General features: G+C 55.8%; 1 protein-coding gene across 1 annotated transcript in view; it reads left to right on the top strand.

Annotated features, from left to right (window-relative positions):
• LOC139242076 (ceramide synthase 2-like) overlaps positions 1-15,013 on the top strand; it is a 32,250-nt gene extending 17,237 nt beyond the window's left edge. The window contains exons 5-10 of the mRNA XM_070870225.1: positions 553-603; positions 2,069-2,161; positions 6,100-6,228; positions 7,567-7,673; positions 9,967-10,120; positions 14,660-15,013. Coding sequence (XP_070726326.1) covers positions 553-603; positions 2,069-2,161; positions 6,100-6,228; positions 7,567-7,673; positions 9,967-10,120; positions 14,660-14,788 — 663 coding nt within the window. The 3' untranslated portion in view covers positions 14,789-15,013. The remainder of the gene's footprint in view (positions 1-552; positions 604-2,068; positions 2,162-6,099; positions 6,229-7,566; positions 7,674-9,966; positions 10,121-14,659) is intronic.
• Positions 15,014-17,073: the final 2,060 nt, after the last annotated feature.

Here is a 17,073-nt window from a genome sequence, read left to right as displayed (position 1 = left end):
TAAATGAAGCTATAAATGTGGAACGAGCTCTGTACCTTGGCATCTAAAGGGCTCCCAGGGAGGATGGATGGGGGTGGGTAGATGGGGCCGGGGAGGGGGATGATACAGAGTGTCGTACGTCCCAATGTTTCGCTGTTCTGTTGTTTGCGAGCCAAAAGACTGAGCGGGGGCGGGGAGGCCGAGAACAAGGCCTTTAAGATGGCCGCCCTTTCACCCTGTGACCATTTTCACAGCTTGGCTGGTTTTAATGAGCACTCCGAGTACCAGTGGTGCCTGAAAGCCCGCCAAGAGCGTTTGTTATCTGTTTAAAACTGGGCCAAGATTGAGCTCCAAGTGGAACAGTGGCCCTCTCTGTTTACCTGCTCCACTACAACAGGGCTTCAGGGCGAGGGTTTCCGTGCAGGCCCTGGTTACCGCGGTAACGGGGCCTAGTCCACCCCCTCGACCCAACTCGAGCATTTCTTTCTTTCGTTTCCGCGCCCTTCCCCACTCCCCTGATTGTTTACAAACTCTTCCGTTTAATGCGAGTTGCTCTTTCTTGTATGTTTTCAGAAACCCTGGTTTTATGACTTACGAAAAACATGGAAAGGATTCCCGATACAGGTTGGTCGATAATTCTATTGCCGGCTTTATATTTGAATCCGTTCCAAGTCGGCTCAATCTGAGAGTGATTTCCTGACCCCCACCACCCTCCCTCCCCCCTACCATTCTGTTCTGTTCTAATGTTTTAATAATTTAAGAATTGTTCTCCTCGGAGCAAAGAAGGTTACGGTACAGATTTAATAGCGTTGTTCACAACCATGAGGGGTTTTGAGGAGTAAATCAGGAGAGACTGTTCCCGGGGGCAGGAGGGTGGGTAACCAGGGGGACACACATTGACGATAATCGGCGATGGAACCAGAGGGGGAGATGGGGAGAATGTGTTTTTGACGCAGCGAGTTGTTGTGATCGGGAACGCGCTGCCTGAAAGGGCGGTGGGAGCAGATTCAATCGGGACTTTCAAACGGGGGAATTGGGTAAATACTGGAAGGGGGGAAATGTGCCGGGCTGTGGGGAAAGAGCAGGGGGGAGTGGGACTGATTGGATCGCTCTGTCACAGAGCCGGCACAGCACGGGCTCCGTGGGCCCAATGGGATCCTCCTGTGCGGTATCGTTCTACGGTTCGAAAGACGTTAAGAGCTCGTGTTTCTATAGAGCCCTTCACAACCTTGGAGTGTTCCAAATCCCTTTACAGCCAATCGTGCATTTTCAAATGTAGTCACTGTGATAATGTGGGAAACGCATCAGCCAATCTGTGCACAGCAAGCTCCCATAAACAGCAATATGTTAAATGGCCTGCTTTAGTGATGTTGGTTGAGGGATAAATATTGGCCCCAGGACACCGGGGAGAACTCCCCCTGCTCTTCTTCCAATAGTGGCCCCGGAATCTTTTACATCCACCCGAGGGGGCAGACGGGGCCTCGGTTTAACGTCTCATCTGAAAGACGGCCCCTCCGACAGTGCGGCGCTCCCTCAGTACTGCCCCTCCGACAGTACGGCGCTCCCTCAGTACTGCCCCTCCGACAGCGCAGTACGGCGCTCCCTCAGTACTGCCCCTCCGACAGTACGGCGCTCCCTCAGCACCGCCCCTCCGACAGCGCAGTACGGCGCTCCCTCAGTACCGCTCCTCCGACAGCGCAGTACTGTTGGAGGTGCCATCTTTCGGATGAGACGTTAAACCCAGGCCCCGTCTGCCCTCTCGGGTGGATGTAAAAGATCCCGGGGCCACTATTGGAAGAAGAGCAGGGGGAGTTCTCCCCGGTGCCCTGGGGCCAATATTTATCCCTCAACCAACATCACTAAAACAAATGATCCGGGTCATTATCACATCGCTGTGTGTGGGAGCTTGCTGTGCGCAAATTGGCTGCCGCGTTTCCCACAATACAACAGTGAGCACACTTCAAAAGTATTTCATTGGCTGTAAAGCGCTTTGGGACGTCCTGAGGGGGTGAAAGGTGCTATATAAATGCACTGTAACCCAATGACACTTGTTGCGTGTGCTGAAACTCTCTGCTTATCCCCTGTGCAGACGATGTTGCCGTCCCAGTATTGGTACTACATGATCGAATTGGGATTCTACTGGTCTCTGCTCTTCAGTGTTGCTTCTGACGTCAAAAGAAAGGTAAGAACATAAATAGGAGCAGGAGTCGGCCATTCGGCCCCTCGAGCCTGCTCCGCCATTTAATACGATCATGGCTGATCCGATCATGGACTCAGCTCCACTTCACTGCCCGTCCCCTTATCCCCTTATCGGTTAAGAAACTGTCTATCTCTGTCTTAAATTTATTCAATGTCCCGGCTTCCACAGCTCTCTGAGCAGCGAATTCCACAGATTTACAACCCTCTGAATGAAGAAATTCCTCCTCATCTCAGTTTTAAATGGGCGGCCCCTTATTCTAAGATCATGCCCCCTAGTTCTAGTCTCCCCCATCAGTGGAAACATCCTCTCTGCATCCACCTTGTCAAGCCCCCCTCATAATCTTATACGTTTCGATAAGATCACCTCTCATTCTTCTGAACTCCAATGAGTAGAGGCCCAACCTACTCAACCTTTCCTCATAAGTCAACCCCCTCATCTCCGGAATCAACCGAGTGAACCCTCTCTGAACTGCCTCCAAAGCAAGTATATCCTTTCGTAAATATGGAAACCAAAACTGCACGCAGTACTCCAGGTGTGGCCTCACCAATACCCTGTATAACTGGAGCAAGACTTCCCTGCTTTTATACTCCATCCCCTTTGCAATAAAGGCCAAGATTCCATTGGCCTTCAAAGTGAATTATGGGGTGCTCCTAAAGGGGATGCGAGTCTATGTTGTGGATCATATTTCTCCGGTTTTGTGTTCATCACCTCTACTCTCTGCCCGTCCTTCATTGGAACAGGGGGAGGCCGTTCAGTCCCTCGGGCCTGTCCCGCCATTCAATCTGATCGCGGCTTAACTTCATCAACCCGCCTTGGTTCCGTAACTCTATCCAGCCCTACAAAAAATGTAGCCGCCTCGGTCTTGAAAGCTCCAATCTGGGCTCTCTACCACCTGCCCCATCGTGGATCCCCCGAACCCAACTGGCTGGGGTTTTATTGAGTCTTGTGAACATCATGTGACTCGCTAAGCCACTTCCCACTCAACAGCTCTACAACTATTTTTTAGTTGAAAACCATAAAACAAGTGCCCCTTTATTAACTGGGGGCACTAAAACCGACTATTAAATAAATTAACTTTTTACTGTAGACTTAAATCAAATTAAAATTTGGTTGCCGGGGGTGATGATGCACCCCAGTCCCTCCGGCGCCCACCTCTCGCGGAAGGCCGCGAGCGTACCGGTGGACACCGCGTGCTCCATCTCCAGGGACACCCTGGCTCGGATGTAACCGCGGAAGAGAGGCCGGCAGTCGGGCTGAACGACCCCCTCGACCGCCCGCTGCCTGGACCGGCTGATGGCCCCCTTGGCCAGGCCCACGAGGAGGCCCTCGGACCTGCCCGCTCCCCTCCGCACAGGGTGCCCAAAGATCAGGATGTGCGAGGTTGCAGCCCCTTCAAATAATGGAACAGGGGCTGCAACCTCTCGCATTCCATAAAAACATGGAACACGGATTCCTCCAGACCGCAGAAATTGCAGGCGGCCCGGGAGCCCGTGAACCGACTCAAAAAGCGATTGCACGGGACTGCTCCGTGCACCACCCTCCAGGCCAAGTCCCCAATAAAAAGTGGGAGGACTCCCGCGTAGAGTGCACTCCATCGGGGACCCTCGCCTCCTCTCAACAGCTCTCCAAACCCGTGGCCATCCTCACAGGTGCTTACATTCCACCTTAACCCAACAAAAATTTGTCCATCGCAGTTTTGCCATTCTCGGTTGACCCCTGGCGTCTTGGGGGAGAGAGTTCCAGATTCCCACTGCCCTTTGTGTGAAGAAGAGCTTCCTGTCACCAAGCTCATGGTCGACAGGGCTGTAGTGATACCCGCCCTCCTGTATGGCTCAGAGACATGGACCATGTACAGTAGACACCTCAAGTCGCTGGAGAAATACCACCAACGATGTCTCCGCAAGATCCTGCAAATCCCCTGGGAGGACAGACGCACCAACGTTAGCGTCCTCGACCAGGCCAACATCCCCAGCATCGAAGTACTGACCACACTCGACTAGCTCCGCTAGGCAGGGCCACATTGTCCGCATGCCCGACACGAGACTCCCAAAGCGAGCGCTCTACCCGAACTCCTTCACGGCAAACGAGCCAAAGGTGGGCAGAGGAAACGTTACAAGGGACCACCCTCAAAGCCTCCCTGATCAAGTGCAACATCCCCACCGACACCTGGGAGTCCCTGGGCCAAAGACCAGTCCGCCCTAAGTGGAGGAAGTGCATCCGGGAGGGCGCTGAGCACCTCGAGCCTCGTCGCCGAGAGCGTGCAGAAACCAAGCGCAGGCAGCGGAAGGAGCGTGCGGCAAACCAGTCCCACCCTCCCCTTCCCTCAACCACTGTCTGTCCCACCTGTGACAGGGACTGTGGCTCTCGTATTGGGCTGTTCAGCCACCTGAGAGCTCGCGTTAAGAGTGGAAGCAAGTCTTCCTCGATTCCGAGGGACTGCCGATGAGGGAAGGGGAGGGTGGGACTGGTTTGCCGCACGCTCCTTCCGCTGCCTGCGCTTGGTTTCTGCACGCTCTCGGCGACGAGACTCGAGGTGCTCAGCGCCCTCCCGGATGCACTTCCTCCACTTAGGGCGAACTGGTCTTTGGCCAGGGACTCCCAGGTGTCGGTGGGGATGTTGCACTTTATCAGGGAGGCTTTGAGGGTGGTCCCTTGTAACGTTTCCTCTGCCCACCTGGGGCTCGTTTGCTGTGAAGGAGTTCCGAGTAGAGCGCTTGCTTTGGGAGTCTCATGTCGGGGGCATGCGGACAATGTGGCCCCGACCAGCGGAGCTGGTCGAGTGTGATCAAATAACAATGCGGTAGTATAGTGGTTATGTCACTGGACCAGTAATCCAGACCCTGGACTAATGACCCGGAGACCCCAAGCTCAAATCCCACCATGGCAGCTGGGGAATATAAATTCAGTTAATAAAATAAATCTGGAATGAAAAAGCTGGTGTCCGTAATGGTGACCATTGACTACTGGATTGTTGTAAAAATCCATCTGGTTCACTAACGTCCTTCAGGGAAGGAAATCTGCCGCCCTTACCCGGTCTGGTCAATATGTGACTCCAGACCCACAACAATGTGGTTGGCTCTTAACTGCCCTCTGAAATGGCCCAGTGAGACACTCGTTGTCACAACGGACTGCAACGGTTCAAGAAGGCGGCTCATCACCTTCTCATGGGGCGATTTAGGGATGGGCAATAAATGCTGGGCCTGGCAGCGATGACCACATCCTGTGAATGAATTTTTTGGTAAAAAGACATGCTCGACTTGACTCTCTCCTTCTCATCGTCGCAGTGTCAGCTGTGAGTCAATGGATAGCACTCGCGCCTCTGGGTCAAAAGGTTGTGGGTTCGAGTCCCACTCCAGGGACTTGAGCACAAAAATCTAGGCTGACACTCCCAGTGCAGTGCTGAGGGAGGGCCGCACTGTCGGAGGGGCAGTGCTGAGGGAGCGCCGCACTGTCGGAGGGGCGGTGCTGAGGGAGCGCCGCACTGTCGGAGGGGCGGTGCTGAGGGAGCGCCGCACTGGGAGCGCCGCACTGTCGGAGAGGCAGTGCTGAGGGAGCGCCGCACTGTCTGAGGTGCCGTCTTTCGGATGAGACGTTAAACCGAGGCCCCGTCTGCCCTCTCGGGTGGATGTAAAAGATCCCGGGGCCACTATTGGAAGAAGAGCAGGGAGAGTTCTCCCCGGTGTCCTGGGCCCAATATTTATCCCTCAACCAACATCACTAAAACAGATGATCCGGGTCATTATCACATTGCTGTGTGTGGGAGCTTGCTGTGCGCACAATACAACAGTGACCGCACTCCAAAAGTACTTAATTGGCTGCAAAGCGCTTTGGGATGCCCGTTGTTCGTAAAAGGCGCTACATAATTGTAAGTCTGTCTTTATTTGCAACACCAATGACGTGGCCACCATTTTGTATTGCAGGACTTTAAGGAACAGATCATTCACCATGTTGCGACCATTATCCTCATCAGTTTCTCCTGGTGCACAAACTATATCCGGGCCGGAACGCTGGTCATGGCCGTTCACGACGCGTCCGACTACTTTTTGGAGGTAATGCACGTGACAGCCCCGCTCCCACCCTGCCCCTCCTGTGGCTCTTTCATGCCCCTACTCCCCTCCCTATCTCTGTAACCTCCTCCCCTCCCTACTCCCCTCCCTATCTCTGTAACCTCCTCCAGCCCCTACTCCCCTCCCTATCTCTGTAACCTCCTCCAGCCCCACAACCCCCTCGAGATCTCTGCGCTCCTCTAATTCTGCCCTCCTGAGCATCCCTGATTATAATCGCTCCACCATCGGTGGCCGTGCCTTCAGCTGCCTGGGCCCCAAGCTCTGGAACTCCCTCCCTAAACCTCTCCGCCCCTCTCTCTTCCTTTTAAGATGCTCCTTAAAACCGACCTCTTTGACCCAGCTTTTGGTCACCTGTCCCTAATTTCTCTTTATGTGGCTCGGGGTCAAATGTTTTAATCGCATAACACTCCTGTGAAGCGCCTTGGTACGTTTCACTATGTTAAAAGCGCTATATAAATATAAGTTGTTGTTGTCTCCCGCCGCCCCGTCCGCCACTCGCGAGGCGGTCTTGCCGAGTAATTCCTATTTAAAATGGCGGTTCCGGAATCTGGAGGGACAGACGCAAATCTCCAGGGAGGGACGAGCTGATCTAAGATCATAAGAAATAGGAGCAGGAGTCGGCCATTCGGCCCCTCGAGCCTGCTCCGCCATTTAATACGATCATGGCTGATCCGATCATGGACTCAGCTCCCCTTCCCCGCCCGCTCCCCATAACCCTTCACTCCCTTATCGTTCAAAAATCGGTCTATCTCCACCTTAAATATATTCAATGTCCCGGCTCCCACAGCTCTCTGGGGCAGAGAATTCCACAGATTTACAACCCTCTGAGAGAAGAAATTCCTCCTCATCTCAGTTTTAAATGGACGGACCCTTATTCTGAAACTATGTGCCCCCTAGTTCTAGATTCCCCCGCGAGGGGAAACATCCTCTGCATCCACCTTGTCCAGCCCCCTTATACGTTTCGATAAGATCACCTCTCATTCTTCTAAACTCCAATGAGTAGAGGCCCAACCTCCTCAACCTTTCCTCATAAGACAAAACCCCTTCATCGCAGGAATCAACCGAGTGAACCTTCTCTAAACAGCCTCCAATGCAAGTATATCCCTCCTTAAATATGGAGACCAAAACTGTACTGGTTTTCGGGAGGGAGTTCCAGAGCTTGGGGCCCAGGCAGCTGAAGGCACGGCCACCGATGGTGGAGCGATGGAAATCGGGGGATGGGCGAGATCTGTGGAACGCTTCAATTAAAGTGTCATGTGCAGTTGGATGTAGGCCGCCTGAATAATGGATTTTAACACCGACTATTTGCTGACCCCACAGTCGGCCAAGATGTTTAATTACGCTGGCTGGAAAACGACCTGCAACTCTCTCTTCATCCTCTTCGCTATAGCCTTCATCATAACCAGGCTAATCATCTTCCCATTCTGGTACGTATCCGACTCTACAATCACTCTCAATCACCATTTTCAACTTGTTTCCCTGGGCCAGTCCCACAGCAGTCTAACCCCGTGTACCTGTCCTGGGAGTGTGTGATGGGACAGTGTAGAGGGAGCTTTACTCTGTATCTAACCCCCTGTACCTGCCCTGGGAGTGTTTGGGACAGTGTAGAGGGAGCTTTACTCTGTATCTAACACCATGTACCTGCCCTGGGAGTGTGTGATGGGACAGTGTAGAGGGAGCTTTACTCTGTATCTAACCCTGTGCTGTACCTGCCCTGGGAGTGTGTGATGGGACAGTGCAGAGGGAGCTTTACTCTGTATCTAACCCCGTGTACCTGCCCTGGGAGTGTGTGATGGGACAGTGTAGAGGGAGCTTTACTCTGTATCTAACCCCGTGTACCTGTCCCGGGAGTGTGTGATGGGACAGTGTAGAGGGAGCTTTACTCTGTATCTCACCCCGTGCTGTACCTGTCCTGGGAGTGTGTGATGGGACAGTGTAGAGGGAGCTTTACTCTGTATCTAACCCCGTGCTGTACCTGTCCTGGGAGTGTGTGATGGGACAGTGTAGAGGGAGCTTTACTCTGTATCTAACCCCGTGTACCTGCCCTGGGAGTGTGTGATGGGACAGTGTAGAGGGAGCTTTACTCTGTATCTAACCCCGTGCTGTACCTGCCCTGGGAGTGTTTGATGGGACAGTGTAGAGGGAGCTTTACTCTGTATCTCACCCCGTGCTGTACCTGTCCTGGGAGTGTGTGATGGGACAGTGTAGAGGGAGCTTTACTCTGTATCTAACCCCCTGTACCTGCCCTGGGAGTGTGTGATGGGACAGTGTAGAGGGAGCTTTACTCTGTATCTAACCCCGTGTTGTACCTGTCCTGGGAGTGTGTGATGGGACAGTGTAGAGGGAGCTTTACTCTGTATCTAACCCCGTGTACCTGTCCTGGGAATGTGTGATGGGACAGTGTCGAGGGAGCTTTACTCTGTATCTAACCCCGTGTACCTGCCCTGGGAGTGTGTGATGGACAGTGTAGAGGGAGCTTTACTCTGTATCTAAGCCCGTGTACCTGTCCTGGGAGTGTGTGATGGGACAGTGTAGAGGGAGCTTTACTCTGTATCTAACCCCGTGTACCTGTCCTGGGAGTGTGTGATGGGACAGTGTAGAGGGAGCTTTACTCTGTATCTAACCCCGTGCTGTACCTGTCCTGGGAGTGTGTGATGGGACACTGTAGAGGGAGCTTTACTCTGTATCTAACCCCGTGCTGTACCTGTCCTGGGAGTGTGTGATGGGACAGTGTGGAGGGAGCTTTACTCTGTATCTAACCCCGTGCTGTACCTGCCCTGGGAGTGTTTGATGGGACAGTGTAGAGGGAGCTTTACTCTGTGTCTAACCCCGTGCTATACCTGCCCTGGGAGTGTTTGATGGGACAGTGTAGAGGGAGCTTTACTCTGTATCTAACCCCCTGTACCTGCCGTGGGAGTGTTTGATGGGACAGTGTAGAGGGAGCTTTACTCTGTATCTAACCCCGTGCTATACCTGCCCTGGGAGTGTTTGATGGGGACAGTGTAGAGGGAGCTTTACTCTGTATCTAACCCCGTGTACCTGTCCCGGGAGTGTGTGATGGGACAGTGTAGAGGGAGCTTTACTCTGTATCTAACCCCGTGTACCTGCCCTGGGATTGTTTGATGGGACAGTGTAGGAGGGAGCTTTACTCTGTATCTAACCCCGTGCTGTACCTGCCCTGGGAGTGTTTGATGGGGACAGTGTAGAGGGAGCTTTACTCTGTATCTAACCCCGTGCTGTACCTGTCCTGGGAGTGTTTGATGGGGACAGTGTAGAGGGAGCTTTACTCTGTATCTAACCCCGTGCTGTACCTGCCCTGGGAGTGTTTGATGGGACAGTGTGGAGGGAGCTTTACTCTGTATCTAACCCCGTGCTGTACCTGCCCTGGGAGTGTTTGATGGACAGTGTAGAGGGAGCTTTACTCTGTATCTAACCCCGTGCTGTACCTGCCCTGGGAGTGTTTGATGGACAGTGTAGAGGGAGCTTTACTCTGTATTTAACCCCGTGCTGTACCTGACCTGGGAGTGTTTGATGGGACAGTGTAGAGGGAGCTTTATTCTGTATCTAACCCCCTGTACCTGCCCTGGGAGTGTTTGATGGACAGTGTAGAGGGAGCTTTACTCTGTATCTAACCTCGTGCTGTACCTGCCCTGGGAGTGTGTGATGGGGACAGAGGCTGGAGAGGTATTGCTGAATTGTCTTGTCTTGTGTCTTCCACAGGATCATCCATTGCACAGTGATCTACCCCTTGGAGTTATACCCTGCCTTCTTTGGCTATTACTTCTTCAATGCAATACTGGTGGTGTTACAGCTGCTGCATATCTTCTGGGCAGCACTTATCCTTCGAATGGCACTGAAGTTCATGACTGGAAATGTAAGTCGGAGCAGTTCCCACTGTTGGCGATATGCCTGCGTGAATATTTGGTCATTGTAATCGGGAGGTGCTTATTCAACCTTGCCTGGGCGCAGCGCGGGAGGGCGGGCTAGTTAACGTGACACTGGGCATTGAAGTTTGAAGCCCTTGGGAAAACGGTCAGGAAGTTGGGCTTGTTTAGGAGGTTGTCCTCGTTGAGGCTTTCCACAAAGCATGAACAACTACATCAATTTACAGCGCGGAAGGAGGCCATTTGGCCCATCGTGTCCCGCGCCGGCCGACAAAGAGCCACCCAGCCTAATCCCACTTTCCCGCTCTCGGTCCGTAGCCCTGTAGGTTACGGCACTTCAAGCTGCACATCCAGGTACTTTTTAAATGTGGTGAGGGTTTCTGCCTCTACCACCCTTTCAGGCAGTGAGTTCCAGCCCAGACCCCCACCACCCTCTGGGTGAAGACATTTCCCCTCAAATCCCCTCTAAACCTCCCCCCAATTACTTTCAATCTATGCCCCCTGGTTGTTGACCCCTCTGCCAAGGGGAATGGCGGAGGTTACAGAGATGGTGAGGGGGAGCGAGGTCACGGAGGGTATTTGAAAATTGGTAAAAATGGAGGCGTTGTCAGACCCGGCGGGGGGGGGGGTCCAATTTGGTCAGTGAGCACAGGGGGTGATGGGTGAGCGGGACTCGGTGCGAGTTAGGACACGGGGCAGCGAGCACAGGGGGTGATGGGTGAGTGGGACTCGGTGCGGGTTAGGACACGGGGCAATGAGCACAGGGGATGATGGGTGAGCGGGACTCGGTGCGAGTTAGGACACGGGGCAGTGAGCACGGGGTGATGGGTGAGCGGGACTCGGTGCGAGTTAGGACACGGGGACAGCGAGCACAGGGGATGATGGGTGAGCGGGACTCGGTGCGAGTTAGGACACGGGGCAGCGAGCACAGGGGGTGATGGGTGAGCGGGACTGGGTGCGAGTTAGGACACGGGACAGTGAGCACAGGGGGTGATGGGTGAGTGGGACTCGGTGCGAGTTCGGACACTGGGGCAGTGAGCACAGGGGTTGATGGGTGAGCGGGACTCGGTGCGAGTTAGGAAACGGGGGCAGCGAGCACAGGGGGTGATGGGTGAGCGGGACACGGGGCAGCGAGCACAGGGGGTGATGGGTGAGCGGGACTCGGTGCGAGTTAGGACACGGGGGCAGCGAGCACAGGGGTTGATGGGTGAGCAGGACTGGGTGTGAGTTAGGACACGGCAGCGAGCACAGTGGGCGATGGGTGAGTGGGACTCGGTGCGGGTTAGGACACGGGGCAGTGAGCACAGGGGATGATGGGTGAGCGGGACTCGGTGCGAATTAGGACACGGGGCAGTGAGCACAGGGGGTGATGGGTGAGCGGGACTCGGTGCGAATTAGGACACGGGGCAGTGAGCACAGGGGGTGATGGGTGAGCGGGACTCGGTGCGAGTTAGGACACGGGGTCAGTGAGCACAGGGGGTGATGGGTGAGCGGGACTGGGTGCGAGTTAGGACATGGGACAGTGAGCACAGGGGGTGATGGGTGAGTGGGACTCGGTGTGAGTTCGGACACTGGGGCAGTGAGCACAGGGGGTGATGGGTGAGTGGGACTCGGTGCGGGTTAGGACACGGGGCAGTGAGCACAGGGGATGATGGGTGAGCGGGACTCGGTGCGAGTTAGGACACGGGGCAGTGAGCACAGGGGGTGATGGGTGAGCGGGACTCGGTGCGAGTTAGGACACGGGGTCAGTGAGCACAGGGGGTGATGGGTGAGCGGGACTGGGTGCGAGTTAGGACACGGGACAGTGAGCACAGGGGGTGATGGGTGAGTGGGACTCGGTGCGAGTTCGGACACTGGGGCAGTGAGCACAGGGGGTGATGGGTGAGCGGGACTCGGTGCGAGTTAGGACACTGGGTCAGTGAGCACAGGGGGTGATGGGTGAGCGGGACTGGGTGCGAGTTAGGACACGGGACAGTGAGCACAGGGGGTGATGGGTGAGTGGGACTCGGTGCAAGTTCGGACACTGGGGCAGTGAGCACAGGGGGTGATGGGTGAGCGGGACTCGGTGCGAGTTAGGACACGGGGTCAGTGAGCACAGTGGGCGATGGGTGAGCGGGACTCGGTGCGAGTTAGGACACTGGGGCAGCGAGCACGGGGTGATGGGTGAGCGGGACTCGGTGCGAGTTAGGACACGGGGGCAGTGAGCGATGGGTGAGCGGGACTCGGTGCGAGTTAGGACACGGGGGGCAGCGAGCACAGGGGGCGATGGGTGAGCGGGACTGGGTGCGAGTTAGGGCAGGGGGCGATGGGTGAGCGGGACTCGGTGCGAGTTAGGACACGGGGGCAGGGGGCGATGGGTGAGCGGGACTCTGTGCGAGTTAGGACACGTGGGGGACAAGTGTTTACAAGAGCTGAAGTTTACGGAGGGGGGGTAGGAGTGCGTTAGAACAATGTCACAAGCTTGAAGTAGCTGCTCCCCAGGAGATTATCCACTGTGATGAAACCCATGGGGTCATGCAGTTAAAAATTAGGAATGAGAGAAGAAGCGTGATGGAGCTTGTTTGTCCAGAGCTTAACGGGAAGGCCCTGAAACTGACCAAACGAAATAGGAGCAGGAGTCGGCCATTCAATAAGATCACGGCTGATCTTCGACCTCAGCTACACTTTCCCGCCCGATCCCTCGATTCCCTTAATATCCAAAAATCTACCGATCCCGGCCTTGAATATACTCAACGACTGAGCCTCCACAGCCCTCTGGGGCAGAGAATTCCAAAGATTCACCCCCCTCTGAGTGAAGAAATTCCTCCTCATCTCAGTCCTCAATGGCCGAGCCCTTATCCTGAGACTGTGTGACCCCCTGGTTCTAGACTCCCCAGCCCGGGGGGAAACATCCTCCCTGCATCTACCCTGTCGAGCCCTCTAGAATTTTCAATGAGATCACCTCTCGTTCTTCTAAAGGCGAGAGAATATCAGCCCAGTCTCCTCAATCTCTCCTCATTATACAATCCCCCCATCCCAGGAATCAGTCTGGTGAACCTTCGCTGCACTCTCTCAATGGCAAGTATATCCTTCCTCAGCATGGTGTCATTGAGTCAAAGAGGCTTTTGGATGTGTTGCTAAGCAGAAATGATTGACGGAGATACTGATCCGAGATATCTTATGGACCCTGAGCAATGAGTCAAATATTTGAAATTGAATGCAGCTCTGACTCTAACCCTCTTAAAAAGCTATCAGCGTATCATTGGGAGGTCATTGATTGATTGCAGTGTTGAGATCCTGGGAAAGAATGGGTTAAAAAGGAGAATTGCATTTCTATAGCACCTTTCACATCTGGGCATCCCAAAGCGCTTTACAGCCAATGAAGCACTTTTTTGAAGGGTAGTCGCTGTTGTAACATGGGAAACGCGGCAGCTCAATTTGCGCACAGCAAGCTCCCACAAATCAGCAAGATGATAACGGCCAGATAATTTTATTTTTAGTGAGGGATAAATATTGGCCCCAGGACACCGGGAAGAACTCCCCCTGCTCTTCTTCCAATAGTGGCCCCGGGATCTTTTACATCCACCCGAGGGGGCAGACGGGGCCTCGGTTTAACGTCTCATCCGAAAGACGGCACCTCCGACAGTGCGGCGCTCCCTCAGTACTGCCCCTCCGACAGTGCGGCGCTCCCTCAGTACTGCCCCTCCGACAGTGCGGCGCTCCCTCAGTACTGCCCCCTCCGACAGTGCGGCGCTCCCTCAGTACCGCCCCTCCGACAGTGCGGTGATCCCTCAGTACCGCCCCTCCGACAGTGCGGCGCTCCCTCAGTACCGCCCCTCCGACAGTGCGGCGCTCCCTCAGTACCGCCCCTCCGACAGTGCGGTGCTCCCTCAGTACCGCCCCTCCGACAGTGCGGCACTCCCTCAGTACCGCCCCTCCGACAGTGCGGCACTCCCTCAGCACCGCCCCTCCGACAGTGCGGCGCTCCCTCAGCACCGCCCCTCCGACAGTGCGGCGCTCCCTCAGTACTGCCCCTCCGACAGTGCGGCGCTCCCTCAGCACCGCCCCTCCGACAGCGCAGTACGGCGCTCCCTCAGTACTGCCCCTCCGACAGCGCAGTGCGGCGCTCCCTCAGCACCGCCCCTCCGACAGCGCAGTACGGCGCTCCCTCAGCACCGCCCCTCCGACAGCGCAGTACGGCGCTCCCTCAGCACCGCCCCTCCGACAGCGCAGTACGGCGCTCCCTCAGCACCGCCCCTCCGACAGCGCAGTGCGGCGCTCCCTCAGCACCGCCCCTCCGACAGCGCAGTACGGCGCTCCCTCAGCACCGCCCCTCCGACAGCGCAGTACGGCGCTCCCTCAGCACCGCCCCTCCGACAGCGCAGTGCGGCACTCGAGTGCCAAGGCTCGCCCTCCTGTGAGAAAGTAGGGAGGCGGAGGCGTACGAACGGAGGAGCTGACTGCTTGTGTGGGGGGGTGGGGGCGGTGGGGGAAAGACACGTGGCCGATTGCCGGCGGTTAATTCGGCCTCCTTCTTTCCCGCAACGCAGACCGTGGAGGACGAGCGCAGCGATCGCGACGAGACCGACAATTCCAACGACGAGGAGGAACCCGTCAAGAACGGCCCCGTCTCCAACGGCCACCCCGTGCTCAACAACAACCACAGCAAGACCGACTAATGCCCTCGTACCCCCACCTCTGGGAAGGCGGGGGGGGGGGGGGGGGGTGGGGGCAGAGAGGGGGCATATTGGTGTCTTGGCCAACCCTGCCTCTCGCCCAGCAACCCCCCCCTTAACCCTACGGAAAGCACCTTGTCCCACCGCACAGCAAAATTAGCCAGCAGTTAGAGGCGTCTGTTTTTTTTTGTGTGTGTCTTCTTCTTTTTTTGGGGGGGGTTGGGGGGGGGGGGAAGGAAATCATTACGGCTTTCGAAGAAAAAAAAAACCAACAACCTGACCTGGTGCGGTCGCCATCAAGATAGAAAATGGAGAGCGGGTAGGGCGGGGAACAAAATAAAGATGGCCAATTTCCCTTCTGTTTTTTTTCTTTGGGGGGGGGGGCCTTAGGGGTACCCTCTGGAGCTTTGAGTTGCTGTTCCCGCGTGCTTTTCTTCGAATCAGTATTTTTTTTTTCCACCCCTGCCACCAGCCAGGAACTAACCATTAGCCCCCTGCAGACGCCCCGGTGGGATTGCACCTTGTAACCTGCGACTTGCTTTTTCATTTAAGCTTTGCTTCGAGTTCCTGAACAAACCCCCCCCCAGATGCTTCTCCCACCCTAAAAACTCCACCAGCAAAAGGGGTGTTTTTTTTCATTAATTAAAGATGGTGGCCCTGACTCTCTCACTAAGAAAGGCAGCAAAATATGTCATAATTTAATATATTAAAATGTTTCCACCATGCTCGTTTCTCTCATCTCCCTTCCCCACCCCCCTGCCACCACTGCCCCTCCCACACCCCACACCACCATGATTCTGGAGCAGTGCAACATGAGGGGTTAAATATATTGGATTGGGTCGTCTGTTAGTGGCAATGTTCTAACCCCGCCCTCCGCTCTGCCGCCACGAATTCTGTCCCTCGCTCAACTGTTTCTTCACGTGTCAGTCCGTCGGCTGTTCAACCAAGTGGGGGGGGCGGGGGAAGGAAGGAAGGAGGGAGAGGAGGAGTGTCGGAGGAAGGGCACTGCAGCCAATCGCCATCTACCCATGGATGGGTGGGTGGGTTGGTGGGCATTGAGGGGCGAGCGTAGGCAGTCAGTGAGCAGCCTGTGGGGTGGGGGGGGGAGGGGGGGAGATTGGGAGTTGGCAGGGCGGTGATTAGTGAGGGGTCAGAGGGCAGGGATCAGCCTGGGGTCAGAGGGCAGGGATCAGCCTGGGGTGGGGGGAGGGAAGAGTTGGCGGGCAGTGACTAGCGAGGGTAGTGGGGGGGGGGGGCGGGTAAGGCGGGCAGAGACGAGCCTGGGGGGGATGGGTGGGGAGTTGTCAGGCTGTGTGACTAACGAAGTGGGGCTGGGGAGGGGTCAGAGGGCAGTGAGCAGCCTGGGGTCAGAGGGCAGGCAATGACTAACGAAGGGGGGGGGTGGGGGAGGGGTTTAGAGGGCAGTGACCAGCCTGGGGTCAGAGGGCAGGCAATGACTAACGAAGGGGGGGTTGGGGTTAGAGGGCAGTGACTAGCCTGGGGTCAGAGGGCAGGCAATGACTAACGAAGGATGGGGTCAGAGGGCAGCCTGGGGGTCAGAGGGCAGTGACCAGCCTGGGGTCAGAGGGCAGGCAATGACTAAAGAAGGGGGGGTGGGGGTGGGGGAGGGGTTTAGAGGGCAGTGACCAGCCTGGGGTCAGAGGGCAGGCAATGACTAACGAAGAGGGGGGGTGGGGTTAGAGGGCAGTGACCAGCCTGGGGTCAGAGGGCAGGCAATGACTAACGAAGGGTGGGGTCAGAGGGCAGTGACCAGTGTGGGGAGGAGGGTGTGGAGTTAGCGGGCAGTGATTAGCGGAGGAGAGGGGTGGAGGTTGAGTGGGCAGTGACCCGGGAGGGGTGGTGATGGGGCTCGGATGGGCCAGCGGGGGTAGCCCCACGCTGTCCGTCCAATGCCCTCCCTGGGCTGCAACCCAGTAACTCGCCTCGAGATTGGGGTACAAACGGGGGTGACATTCCCACCACCTTTTTGAAGTCCGCAGCAAACAAATGCACTTAGCCGACGGAGCGATCGTGGGCCTGGCAGGGGGGGAGGGATTATATAGTGGCTCCGTTAACCAAGCAATCCTCTCTCATTTCCCCTTCTATATGGGGTCGACCGACGCCTTGACTTGCGAGGAGCAGAATCGAAAGTGAAGCCATTGATGTAGAGTTTTGGATCGGTGGTCAAATGTTCCATTCCGCTTCTCCTTTCAGACCCACTGCACACGCCCCCTTCAGTCCATTTTTAACTCCGGGGGAAGTGGTTTTGCGAAAGGTTGGGTCACTGA

The sequence above is a fragment of the Pristiophorus japonicus genome, unplaced genomic scaffold (genome assembly GCF_044704955.1).
Source record: "Pristiophorus japonicus isolate sPriJap1 unplaced genomic scaffold, sPriJap1.hap1 HAP1_SCAFFOLD_1203, whole genome shotgun sequence".
NCBI lineage: Eukaryota > Metazoa > Chordata > Chondrichthyes > Pristiophoridae > Pristiophorus > Pristiophorus japonicus.
The sequence above is the reverse complement of the archived record's forward strand: the minus strand, read 5'-3'. Positions and strand labels throughout refer to the sequence as shown.